Source organism: Equus quagga, chromosome 2, assembly GCF_021613505.1.
Source record: "Equus quagga isolate Etosha38 chromosome 2, UCLA_HA_Equagga_1.0, whole genome shotgun sequence".
Taxonomy (NCBI): Eukaryota; Metazoa; Chordata; class Mammalia; order Perissodactyla; family Equidae; genus Equus; species Equus quagga.
Window position 1 is genome coordinate 53,057,211 of NC_060268.1, and position 10,987 is coordinate 53,068,197.

At 50.5% G+C, this 10,987-nt stretch overlaps 1 protein-coding gene across 1 annotated transcript in view; it reads left to right on the forward strand.

The window, feature by feature from the left end:
- Nucleotides 1–10,987, forward strand: part of LIPC (lipase C, hepatic type) — a 139,994-nt gene that overhangs the window by 115,138 nt on the left and 13,869 nt on the right. The window contains exons 5-6 of the mRNA XM_046655460.1: nucleotides 1,690–1,923; nucleotides 4,850–5,095. Of these exons, the coding sequence (XP_046511416.1) occupies nucleotides 1,690–1,923; nucleotides 4,850–5,095 (480 nt within the window). The remainder of the gene's footprint in view (nucleotides 1–1,689; nucleotides 1,924–4,849; nucleotides 5,096–10,987) is intronic.

Sequence of the window (10,987 nt, forward strand, 5' to 3'; positions counted from 1 at the left end):
CCCCGGAATTAGGTTTGGAAGAATACACCTGATCAGACTGTTGCCCAGCCAAGTCCCCAAGGTCCACTGACACCCACAGGATAAAACTCAGCATGTGCAGGCAAGGCCCTTCTCAGGGTAGTGTCCTCAGAGCTCTCCAGCTTCTCCTGCTCTTCCCTTCCTGTCGTTCTAGTGCTCTTCCAGGGCACTAGATTTTTCTCCACTTTACAAACACGCCATAGCCTCTTGCACTTCTGGGCCTGTGCGTGCAGTGTTCCCATCGCCTGGAATACCTTACCCACTCATCCACCCAGCACTCGTCTGCCTACCAACTCCTACTTAACCGTCAAGATCCAGCAGGCTAACACAATATTTCACAGGCTGAAACAATTCAAAGGGAATTTAAGATGAACAACATTGTTGTGACCTTTTATTTTACCAATTAAGAACATTTTTGGCATCTACTGTTTACTATTGCCATTACTTCACAGAAGAAGAAATTTGTTTTAATGTGAAAAAGATAAGATAATGGCAGACATTTAAATAAGATAAATTCGCCATCTTGAGAACTCACGTCCTCAACCTTATTTGTTTTCATCTTGCTGGTGACAGGGGAGGCCTGGTCCACAGTATTTGTGCCCCCACCCCTGTGACTTTACCCTCAATAGCCTGGGAGTGAGCAGACCTTCCACAGAAGGCCAGTGAGGCCCGTCACCAAGGAACCAGGCCTAGGAGGCTGAGCCAGAATCACAGAGAGGCATCCTCAGGCCCAGGACCCTCTCCACGCTGGCTGGTGTCGTGGGCCACATCAGGCATTATTAGCCAGGCCCATACACGTCAGAGGCAGCGGGATGGCTAATTACTCTGTTGTCATCTTGTAGTCAGCCTGATGAAGAAACGAATGTAAGTCACACCAGGACATCTTTCATTTGTACCTATGGGTGAGGGCTGGAGAACAGACGTTTTCATGGCCCCCTGTCAATTCCTTTGCCCCAACGGGGATGGAAGCCAGGGCTGACATGAACATCAAAGCATCCTCCAGAGACGGTAAAGGAAGAAAGACAGAGGGGAAAAAAATCTGGAGTGCATAAATACTCCCCGACTACAGTGGGCCAGGAGCGGCCACTTGTCTCATGCAGACACACGTGTCACTTAAGGACCAGAGATTTGAGCAGTCTTATTTGCTCACAACACTTTCACCTGGGAACAGTGATGTCCCAAGGCTGTTCTGGACATTCCCATAAAATGACATTAGTGTAGGAGAAAAGCTAGCTTGTTAAGGGAAATTATTGACAAGATGCAGGCAAACAAAGTCTTTCTTTGATGGGTAGGTTAGAGCTACTTACAATAAGCACAGTGGGGTTTTTTGTATGCAAACAGATGCTCTTGAAAGTAGCTTGAGAGGTATTTAAAATTGATTTGCTTGAATAAATCAAGCGTATCCTCATAACCTTGTTTCTACCACTGGATAGTTCCTGCAAACCTCTTTTCCCCATAGATAACGCCCAGCCTGTGTCTAATTTTCAGCACCATGAATTACTGTGGTTTTACTCCAAAAAGGTTACAGCGAGATTTTCTAGAGAAAGATTATGCCCTAGGATTTTCTTCTTCCTGCTAGCTCATGAATGTGTAACAGCATCGAAAAGCTGGAAGGCACATTTTTCCCCCTCCCCTTCTCCCACCTAACGCTTGTCCTTGCTTTCCTGTTAGCACTGGATGCCGCGGGGCCCTTGTTTGAGGGCACTGCCCCCAGCGAACGTCTTTCACCAGATGATGCCAACTTTGTGGACGCCATTCACACCTTCACCCGGGAGCACATGGGCCTGAGTGTGGGCATCAAACAGCCCATTGCACACTACGACTTCTACCCCAATGGGGGCACCTTCCAGCCTGGCTGCCACTTCCTGGAGCTCTACAAAGATATCGCCAAGTACGGCTTAAATGGTAAGAAAGACGACATGGCCAAGAGCAATAGCCTCCAAGGGCTTACACTCCCCACACTTGCATGGAGCCTCTGGATCCAGTGGACTCTACCAGCTCCGCAGGATTCTGGGAAGAGTTTGGCAAGGGTGGGGGCCCAGGGCGTAGGGTCACCAAGTCCGCTCAGAGAGAGAGGGTTTGTGGGAGTGGGGAAGGGCTGGTGTTCCCCTGACAGGCCCCTCCTCTTAACAGGCAGTGGTCATTGGAGCCAAGCTCTGAGGACGAGCAGGGGCCCCACCAGGAACCCCCACTTCTTATCTCCACCCGCTGTCCCAAAGCAAAGTCTTTCCCGGATACAAGCCAGTTGAGTCCTGATGCCTGTGGTTATTCCCCCTTCTCCAGAAGCTTCCTTCTGGACCACATGAGGATCCACTTAATAGATGATGGCTTCTCGATCCTTGGTCTCACAAGAGTGGGACTAACACTTCCGCCCCTGTGAGGCTTAATCAGCTGATCCTACAGGACGTTACTGAGATTCTTCCAATTCGAAGTTCAGCACTAAATATGTTCTTGGGACTTCCTTCATCTCAGGGCAGAAACCAAATGTGGCTTTATCTGGGTTCGGATCCCACTTCTCTCTCAAATCCTAAAACCGAACCATTAACAGTGCACATTGATAACATGCACAGGATTAAGGAAGAAAAATGTCAGCAAAATCCATATGTCCCACAGGCATTCCACATTTCTCATTATTATAAAATATCATCCTGATTGAAACATGCCAACTTACTCTATGCCAGCTGGAGACCCCCACCCGTGCACACCACCTTCTCACCCCAACCGTCCAAAACGAGCTGAAAATACTCTCTTGTGATTACGTCACCACCTTCCCCTCTCCTGTAGCAGAATGACCTTCACACTCGACATTCTCTCACTTTGGCTGGACTCCCAGCTTCCACCCACCCACGCCTGAGAGAGCCTTCTGGGAACTTCCCTTATAATTCCTTACATCCCCCTCGAGTCATCGCCCCTCTGGTCACCAGCAGTTCCTGGCTGACCATCCAGCTCTCCCCCGCGATCTACACCCTCCCAAAGCTCGACAGAGACCTCTGGGATGGTGTTCAGTAACTAGTTGCCTGATAAATGCATCTCTGACCAATTAGTGCTATTGGCTCTTTTGGACTAAACTTCAAAGTGACAGAACCAAGTATATTTATTTAGCTTGCCCAAATTTGGTGTGGTTTTTCTCAGTTTTCTTCAACCTTAATTTTAAGAGTGATCCCATTCTGGGATGGTTCTCCCAACCACACCAGAACAGAAGGTAACTTGGTAACTGCTCTACCACCCTGTCGATGAAAATAATCCATAACCAATCTATAAATGAAAATTTGGGTGAGCTTATTCTGAGCTGAAATCTGAGGACCATGGCCCGGGGCCTTTCTTCCCAAAGGAAGAAAGGGCACCGAAGAAGTGGGGTACACAGAGTGGTTATATACCCCCAAACAGGGTGTTTCACATATGATTGAAATGTCCCTCCCACAATAGTCACAAGATTGCCCTGTCGGCACAGCGCATGATGGACACAGTAGGTAGTGGGTCTGCTATCTCAGAGGGCGTAGCAGGAGGCAAGCCTATTGTCTCGAGCTGGGTGGCCACAGGTGAGCGCAGCAATCAGTTCCTAGCCTAAGGAAAGATACTTAATCCTTAAGGAGATGCCAACGTTTGGGAGGGGGAGGGAAGTTGCACCTTTATCTCAAGGGTCTTTGTTCTTGCCATAGGGAATATCTAAAGCAGATATACAATGCATGCTCAACAGCCACGGTCAGGCCCTTTTGGAAAGACAAGGTGAGGCCGAATTAGGTTTATACCAAATGGCTTCCTCATATTCTCCAATATATCCTATTGCTTGCCATTTTTGTCAACCCTCACCCCCTCTAGCAAGGTGAGCGTGAGTGAGTTAGGGAATGTCTTTGAGGCCCGGTTTTCTCATTTCGGGCAGCTGCCTCAAGGAGCGGGGTGAAGGTTCAGGGAGGGGTCGGGTGGAGACCCTCAGCACGGTCCCTGCCTCACAGCAGGTGCTCGGCAAACGCAGACCAAGAACTGGACTGTCTAGTCTTGGCGTTCAGCCTTCAGACACTTGGGGAAATAGCTTTTGGCAAAGTTACCTGTGCTCTGCATTCACATTAGCTACTTTACATATCTTGTGGTGGTTCCTCAACATTCCTTGAGAATAATTTACTAAAGATTAGGTTAATATTTGGAGAGTTAAAAAAAAAAAAAATCCATCATAGATAAACCTCCTAAGCTTGCTGCTTTGGGGTAGGCCCATTCCAACCTGGTCACTGGAGTGTGTCCTTCTAGAAGCCAACCCCAGGCTGGCTTTACAGGCCTGTGACCCAGGGGATGCAACAGCTGCTTTGGGTCAGAAGGTGGACATTGAGGGAGAGGCCTCAGCTCGCACTTGACCATTAGCCGAGCCCCAGGAGTGCCTCGGCCCTCATTTACCTAACTTTACCAAGAAAAGAGGCATGCCACACCAGCCTGTTCCAGCTCACTTATCCCCAAAGCACTAAGCACGTGTGCACTTTTAACCATTTGAGATACAAATATTTCTAAAGTGAATTACACTGTCCTGCTTTCTGAAATAATTCGATATTTTCTTAGCGACTTGGGGTTCCTGTGAAAACACCTATGATAACACAGTGTAATGGCGGGGAGCCCCCAGGAGCCCCGTGGTGCCTGGGGCTATGCCTCTCACTACATCACTGAGAGGGATCTACTCTTCCCGTAGTTTTGTGTCCGTGGTTACACCCCACTGTTGTTGGTGGGTCACTCTCAGCAACCGCACCCCTCCTTGCTAATGTGCTGCTACTGAGAAATAAGACGACCCTTGGAGTTGAGCGTACTTTGGATTAAGGGGGGATAATGTCCTTCTTGGCCTGTATTCCAGCCATCACCAAGACCATCAAATGCGCCCACGTGCGGTCGGTGCACCTCTTCATCGACTCCTTGCTGCACCCCAGCATGCAGAGCACAGCCTACCTGTGCAGTGACATGGACAGCTTCAGCCAGGGCCTGTGCCTGAGCTGCAGGAAGGGCCGCTGCAACACGCTGGGCTACCACGTCCGCCAGGAGCACAGAGGCAAGAAGAGCAGGAAGCTCTTCCTCGTGACGCGAGCCCAGGCCCCGTTCAAAGGTGAGTGTGGGTGGCCCCGAGCCTTCAGAAGGGCAGCGTGCAGCCACCGGTCTGAAGGTCCAGAAGCTCCCCGAAGCCTTTTCCTGGAGCGACTTCGGCTCTGCTATTTTAGTGTTTCTGAAACTGCCCAGATTCCGAGGATGTTGACACAATCCCTCTCTTTTCCCAAGAATGTGGCCACCTTGCTGCCAAATGCTAGAAGGAGAAAACTTGATACTTTCTGGAACAGTCCTCGGGTCCGCCTCTCTTCGTCTATTTTCATAGTCCCTTAGGACGTTAGATCCGGAAAGCCCTGAGCGGTGACATCTACCACCCAGGTCTCATTGTACAGAGACCTGGAGGCGTCTCCCTCCCCGAGACTAGAACCTGCTGTGTTCATCTCTGCTCACGGCCATGAAAACACAGGGCTTCAGGCTACAGTTGCAGCTCTTCACTTCCCCTAAAGTTTGAATCAGCTGATCTTCCAGGATATCATTGTCCAGTTGAGGCCCTCCCAAGCTGAAGTTCAGCTGCCAGCATTTCCCCGGTCATACCCTTAACCTCAGGGCAGAAACCGGCCTCTCTGGGTTGAACCGGAGGTCAGAGAAAGGGCTGTGGCTAGGTCTTGGGCTGAAGCCAGCACAGAAACACTCCACTGAAGCCTCAATCCTCCTGGAGGGAACAAGCCGACATCTGTTGCCATTAACATTTCTGCCTAATCCTGAAACCAGCCCGTGCATGATTTAGCATCTTCCTGCTTCACAGCCCCTGCTCACAGCGCTGGGAGGAGCTGGCTGCTGAGCTGCTCCATTATTACCGGGCAGATATCTGCAGGTGCAGAAGGTGAGCACACCCTCACCACCACGTGGCGTGGGCACAGCCTTTTATACAAAACATCAGATGCAGCCACGGGCTCCTTGTTGTTCCCACGACAGCCAAGCAAGGTCGGCAGGGCTGTTATGATCCCCATTTTAGAGAAGGAAAGCAAAACTTGAGTGGGGTGAGCTGCCCTGGGCCACGCAGCCTGGAAGGAGGCCTAGAACCCAGGTCCTCCCAACTCCCAGTCAGCGTTCCTTTTAATATCACACTCACAAGGGCAAGCTCCCAGGAGACTTCTTTTTGGGGGCTCAAGATTCCTCTGTTCATCTGAACTTTTGCTCTCCAGCCAGACTTCCCTTCTCTGAGGCCCAGGAATAACAGAAACGCCTTGTGGGATGCTGATAGCTTCTGAGAGCAGTTGGAGTGAGGGCAGGATCTCTCCCACCTGGGGGCCAGAGGGTCCCCTCCGCTGTCTGTCCCTTAGGGACGGAGGAGCCCTAGCATCCTGCAGCAGGTGAGGGAATTGGGAGGGTCCCCTGCTTAAGGGAGCTCCCCCACCGCAGGCTGCCAATTAGACACCTTTGGGTTAACCAGCTCCTCTTTTAAATGGCAAAGGCACCCAGAGTGATTAAGCCTCTCAGATAATCACATTTCACTGGATCTAATTTAATCCTGGAATGTTAGCTTTTCAAGAGACCGTTCAACCCCACCAGCTCACAGATGGGGAAACCGAGGCCCAGATGGGGGAAATCATTTGCCCTGGGACACAAAAATTTTTTGAGTGATTTTTTACCTCAATAACTGCCCTGGTCTATTTGTAGGGGTAAGGGAGAGAGGGGGGTGTCGACAAAAATAATCCATAACCAATCTATAAATGAAAATTTGGGTGAGTTTATTCTGAGCTGAAATCTGAGGACCATGGCCCGGGGCCTTTCTCCCCAAAGGAAGAAAGGGCACTGAAGAAGTGGGGTGCACAGAGTGGTTATATACCCCCAAACAGGGTGTTTCACATATGATTGAAATGTCCCTCCCACAATAGTCACAAGATTGCCTGTCAGCACAGCGCTTGATGGACACAGCAGGTAGTGGGTCTGCTATCTTGATGGGCGTAGCAGGAGGCAAGTCTATTGTCTTGAGCTGGGCGGTCACAGGTGAGTGCAGCAATCAGTTTCTAGCCTAAGGAAAGATGCTTAATCCTTAAGGAGACGCCAAAGTTGGGAGGGGGAGGGAGGTTGCACCTTTATCTCAAGGGCCTTTGCTCTTGCCATAGGGAATGTCTAAAGCAGATATGCAATGCATGCTCAACAGCCACGGTCAGGCCCTTTTGGAAAGACAAGGTCAGGCCGAATTAGGTTTATACCAAATGGCTTCCTCATATTCTCCAATATATCTATTGCTTGCCATTTTTATTTGTCAGGGGTGAGAGCGAAAGTTTTGCTCTCTCCTTGAGATCAGCTGGAAAGAAAGGAGGTCATTAGTCCCCTTCCAGGGCTGGGCTGTGCGTCTGAAGTGAGGGGCTTGGTCCATCCCAGGACATCTGCTAGTGGCTTACAGATGGGGGAGGGAGGCGAGCATCAAGAGAAGGAAGAGCAGTTGGCACAAGCCAGGCTGAGCCCCTCCCTTTTGCCAAGGACCCCAGGTGGCCAACCACCACATGCTGCTGCCATGAGCTTGTTACTCACCCCTAAGATGTCGGTGACCCACAAGTGGATCCTTTTCCCTGGAGCCACTCATGCCAGTAGAACAAGATGCGTTCGGAATAGCAGAGCAGAAACTTCATTCATTCACCAATGACTGAAGGAGACAAAGCTCATGCTGTAAAACACCTCCACCAGGGGAAGGTGAGCAGAGTTCTTACCAGATGGGAACGGGGAGGGTGTCTGCGTCATCCCTTGGGGTGGGGACATTTGGGGCATGCGTAGATCTTCCCTGCTTGCACACAGCACCTTTTGCACACATTTCCTTTTGCCCATGGCACCCCATGGCCGTCTTGGACCTTTCTGGTTTGGACCAGTTCTGTGGTTTGGCCATCTGGGAATGTTCTGTTTTGGTTCCTATAAGCAAGTACAACTTAAAAACAAAGCGTTAGCATGGCTGGCCCCGTGGCTGAGTGGGTAAGTCCTCCAGCTCTGCTTCAGCAGCCCAGGGTTTCACTGGTTTGGATCCTTGGCATGGACCCAGCACCATTCATCAAGCCATGATGAGGTGGCATCCCACATACCACAACTAGAAGGACCCACAACTAGAACATACAACTATGTACTGGAGGGCTTTGGGGAGAAGGAGGAAAAAAAAAGAAACAGGAAGATTGGCAACAGATGTTAGCTCAGGGCCAATCTTTAAAAAAAAAAAGCCTTTGCTTAAAAAAAAACAAAGCATTGGACATGGAGAATGTTTTAGGGACTTCCCTAGGTAACAAACTCACAGGGACCTCTTTCCTGTGAAGGAGACCAAAGGACAGCATTATCTCACCCAGCAGCTACCAAAACCAATGTGCTCATCCCTTCACTTCTTCTTCAAGCATAAACTGAGCCAGAGTAGGCAGTCCCTCCCTCAGGGGGCTCAGTGGAAACCAACCCCCTGGCACAAAGTATGTGCTCTGTGTGTCCCGGGAAGACAGGCAGTGTGTCCCTTGGAGACAACACTTGGATCTTTGTTATCAACTACTCCTCTCGCTCCAGGGACGTCAGATGAGGATGGGACCTACGTGGCCAGTGATAGGGAGGCTCTGAGGCAGGACCGCCTGAAACTGCCCAGGCCTCCAGACCCTGACGGGTTCCAGTGATGGACAGCGGCCTACACTGCACCCTCCCTTCTCTGGGCCCTCCAAATTCTCCCCAGGGCTGCCTCGGTCCTTCCTGTGAGCCAAGGCCTGAACTGCTTGGCCTAAGGTCGCTCACTGGTGGGGAGTAGCACCCTGTGGTCACACCAAGTTGCCCTGGGTATCACTGGAAATTATGCCCAGGTGAGACTCGGCCTGTTCAGAAGGGGCTGCTCATGGGATGTTGCAATGTGCACAATGCTACGTCGCACAATATGGTAACCACTAACCATATGTGGCTATTTAAATTACTTAAAACTAAATAAAATCAAAAATTTGATTCCTCAGTCACGCTGGCCACCTTTCAAGTGCTCATATACATGGCTGCCATATCAGAGAGCACAGAAATAGATCATTTCCAACATCACAGAAAGTTCTATTGATGGTGCTGGTGTGAAGCCTTTAATCTAGGCCCCGTAACTACACCCTTCTCCATCCACCATGGCCATGATCGTCTCTGACGTGGGCCCCCGAAGCCTGTTTCACTGGCACCTCCAGCCTTAGATGAATACTTGCAGATTCGTAGAAGAACAGACTTGCCCAGCTCTGGTTACGGAGAAGCCGCACTCCATATTTTTCAGGGATGTCTAATTGTACTATATATTTTAGTGCAGGGCCTGGCTGGGCAAGATAAACATCGCCTCCTGATTTTCGTTTCACAAAGAATCACTGGCTTGGCCCTCACTCCTCTGGTTCCCAAGATATTTCGACAAAACCATCAAAGGATCTATTTTCTTCAAAGCTTGTCCGCCAGAACTCTGTAAACCCTGGGAGAGTCCAGCAGTAGCAGGAGAGAATGAGGAAACATTTGCTGAGTGAAAGGAGGCGATTCATCGCCCACTTCCCTTCTCACTCTCTCAGGAGGAACCTTCACCCGTTTGGGAGCCCGTTTTCTTGAGAGAGGGCAGGGACACGAATCTGTGTTGAGTAAGTGCAGTTTAGCAAGCTCCTTATCTAATTAAGCCTCATAACAGTCGGATGAGGTAACTGGGTGGAGGGGAGAGAAGTGGCAATATGGGGCCTTCCTCTACCACGCACCATACTGGATGTGTGGCACAAAGGACCTCATTTATCATTTAACCCTCACGACAACTCAGAGAGAGAGAAACAGAGATGGGGGAAATTGATTATGCTTAATTTTCCAATAAATGAGATTCAGAGAGGTTAAATCATCTTCCCTAAGTCACACAGTTTGTGAGTGGCAAATGCAGTGTTTGACCCCAGGTCTCTCCAATTCCACTGCCCTGGCTCCCTTCACTCCACATGGCCTCTTGCGGGTAGGATCCAGGCCTGTTCACTCCTGTCACCAGCTGTCTGTGGTCCCCTCCTCTCCAAGGCTGCTTGTGGTGGTAGGTCCCCCCCTTTCGGACTCTCCTCTTTTCCCCGTCCTCCCCGGCCTGCCCTGTCTCCCTGCCCTCTGGGCATCCTCCAGCCCTGGGACTTGCTTTTGTTGCTACTCCAGCTGGTTAGCACACTCTCTTCTTCTGGTTAGTGGCATGACCAGTCCATCTGTGACTTGGGGAGCCTTGTCTGTTTATGGCTTTTCTCAGCTACTTCTTTGGAAGGTTTTCACTGATTTCCAAGGAGGCTTCCAGAAGAAGCAGTAGGTATAGTAGAGAGAGCACAGGCTTGGGATTGGGATAGGGAGTGTCCAGAATTTGGCTTTGCTGCCAACCACTTATGTGGCCTTGACCTAGCGACAAAACCTATGTGGGCCTGTTTCTTCAGCCATCACCACAAAGTGATTGTGTGGGGGGAACCACTAAAACTGGCCCCCACGAGTGGGGCTCAGAACTGTGCCTGGTAAGCCCAGCAGGTAGGAAGGGAATAGGTGTCCCCGAGTCGACACCTTCTAGAAGCCAGGCGCTTTTACATATAGCATCTTGTCACATCCTCACAACAACCCTGTGGGAGAGCTCTTAATGCCCCTTTTACAGATGAGGAAATTGAGCCTCAGAAACGGCTCATGACCACGTGGTGGAAGCTGCTGGACTCCAACCTAGCGCTCCCATCTCTCAGTTGAGGGCTCTGATTGCGTCCCACACGGACCACCCCCGGCACAAACAGCTGGGAGCAGGATGCCAGTCAGCACACCTCTCCTTCCCCCTCACACACACACACACCTCTCCTCCCCCCTCACACACTCACACACACACACACCTCTCCTCCCCCTCACACACTCACACACACACACACACACCTCTCCTCCCCCCTCACACACTCACACACACACACACCTCTCCTTCCTCCTCACATACACACACACACACACA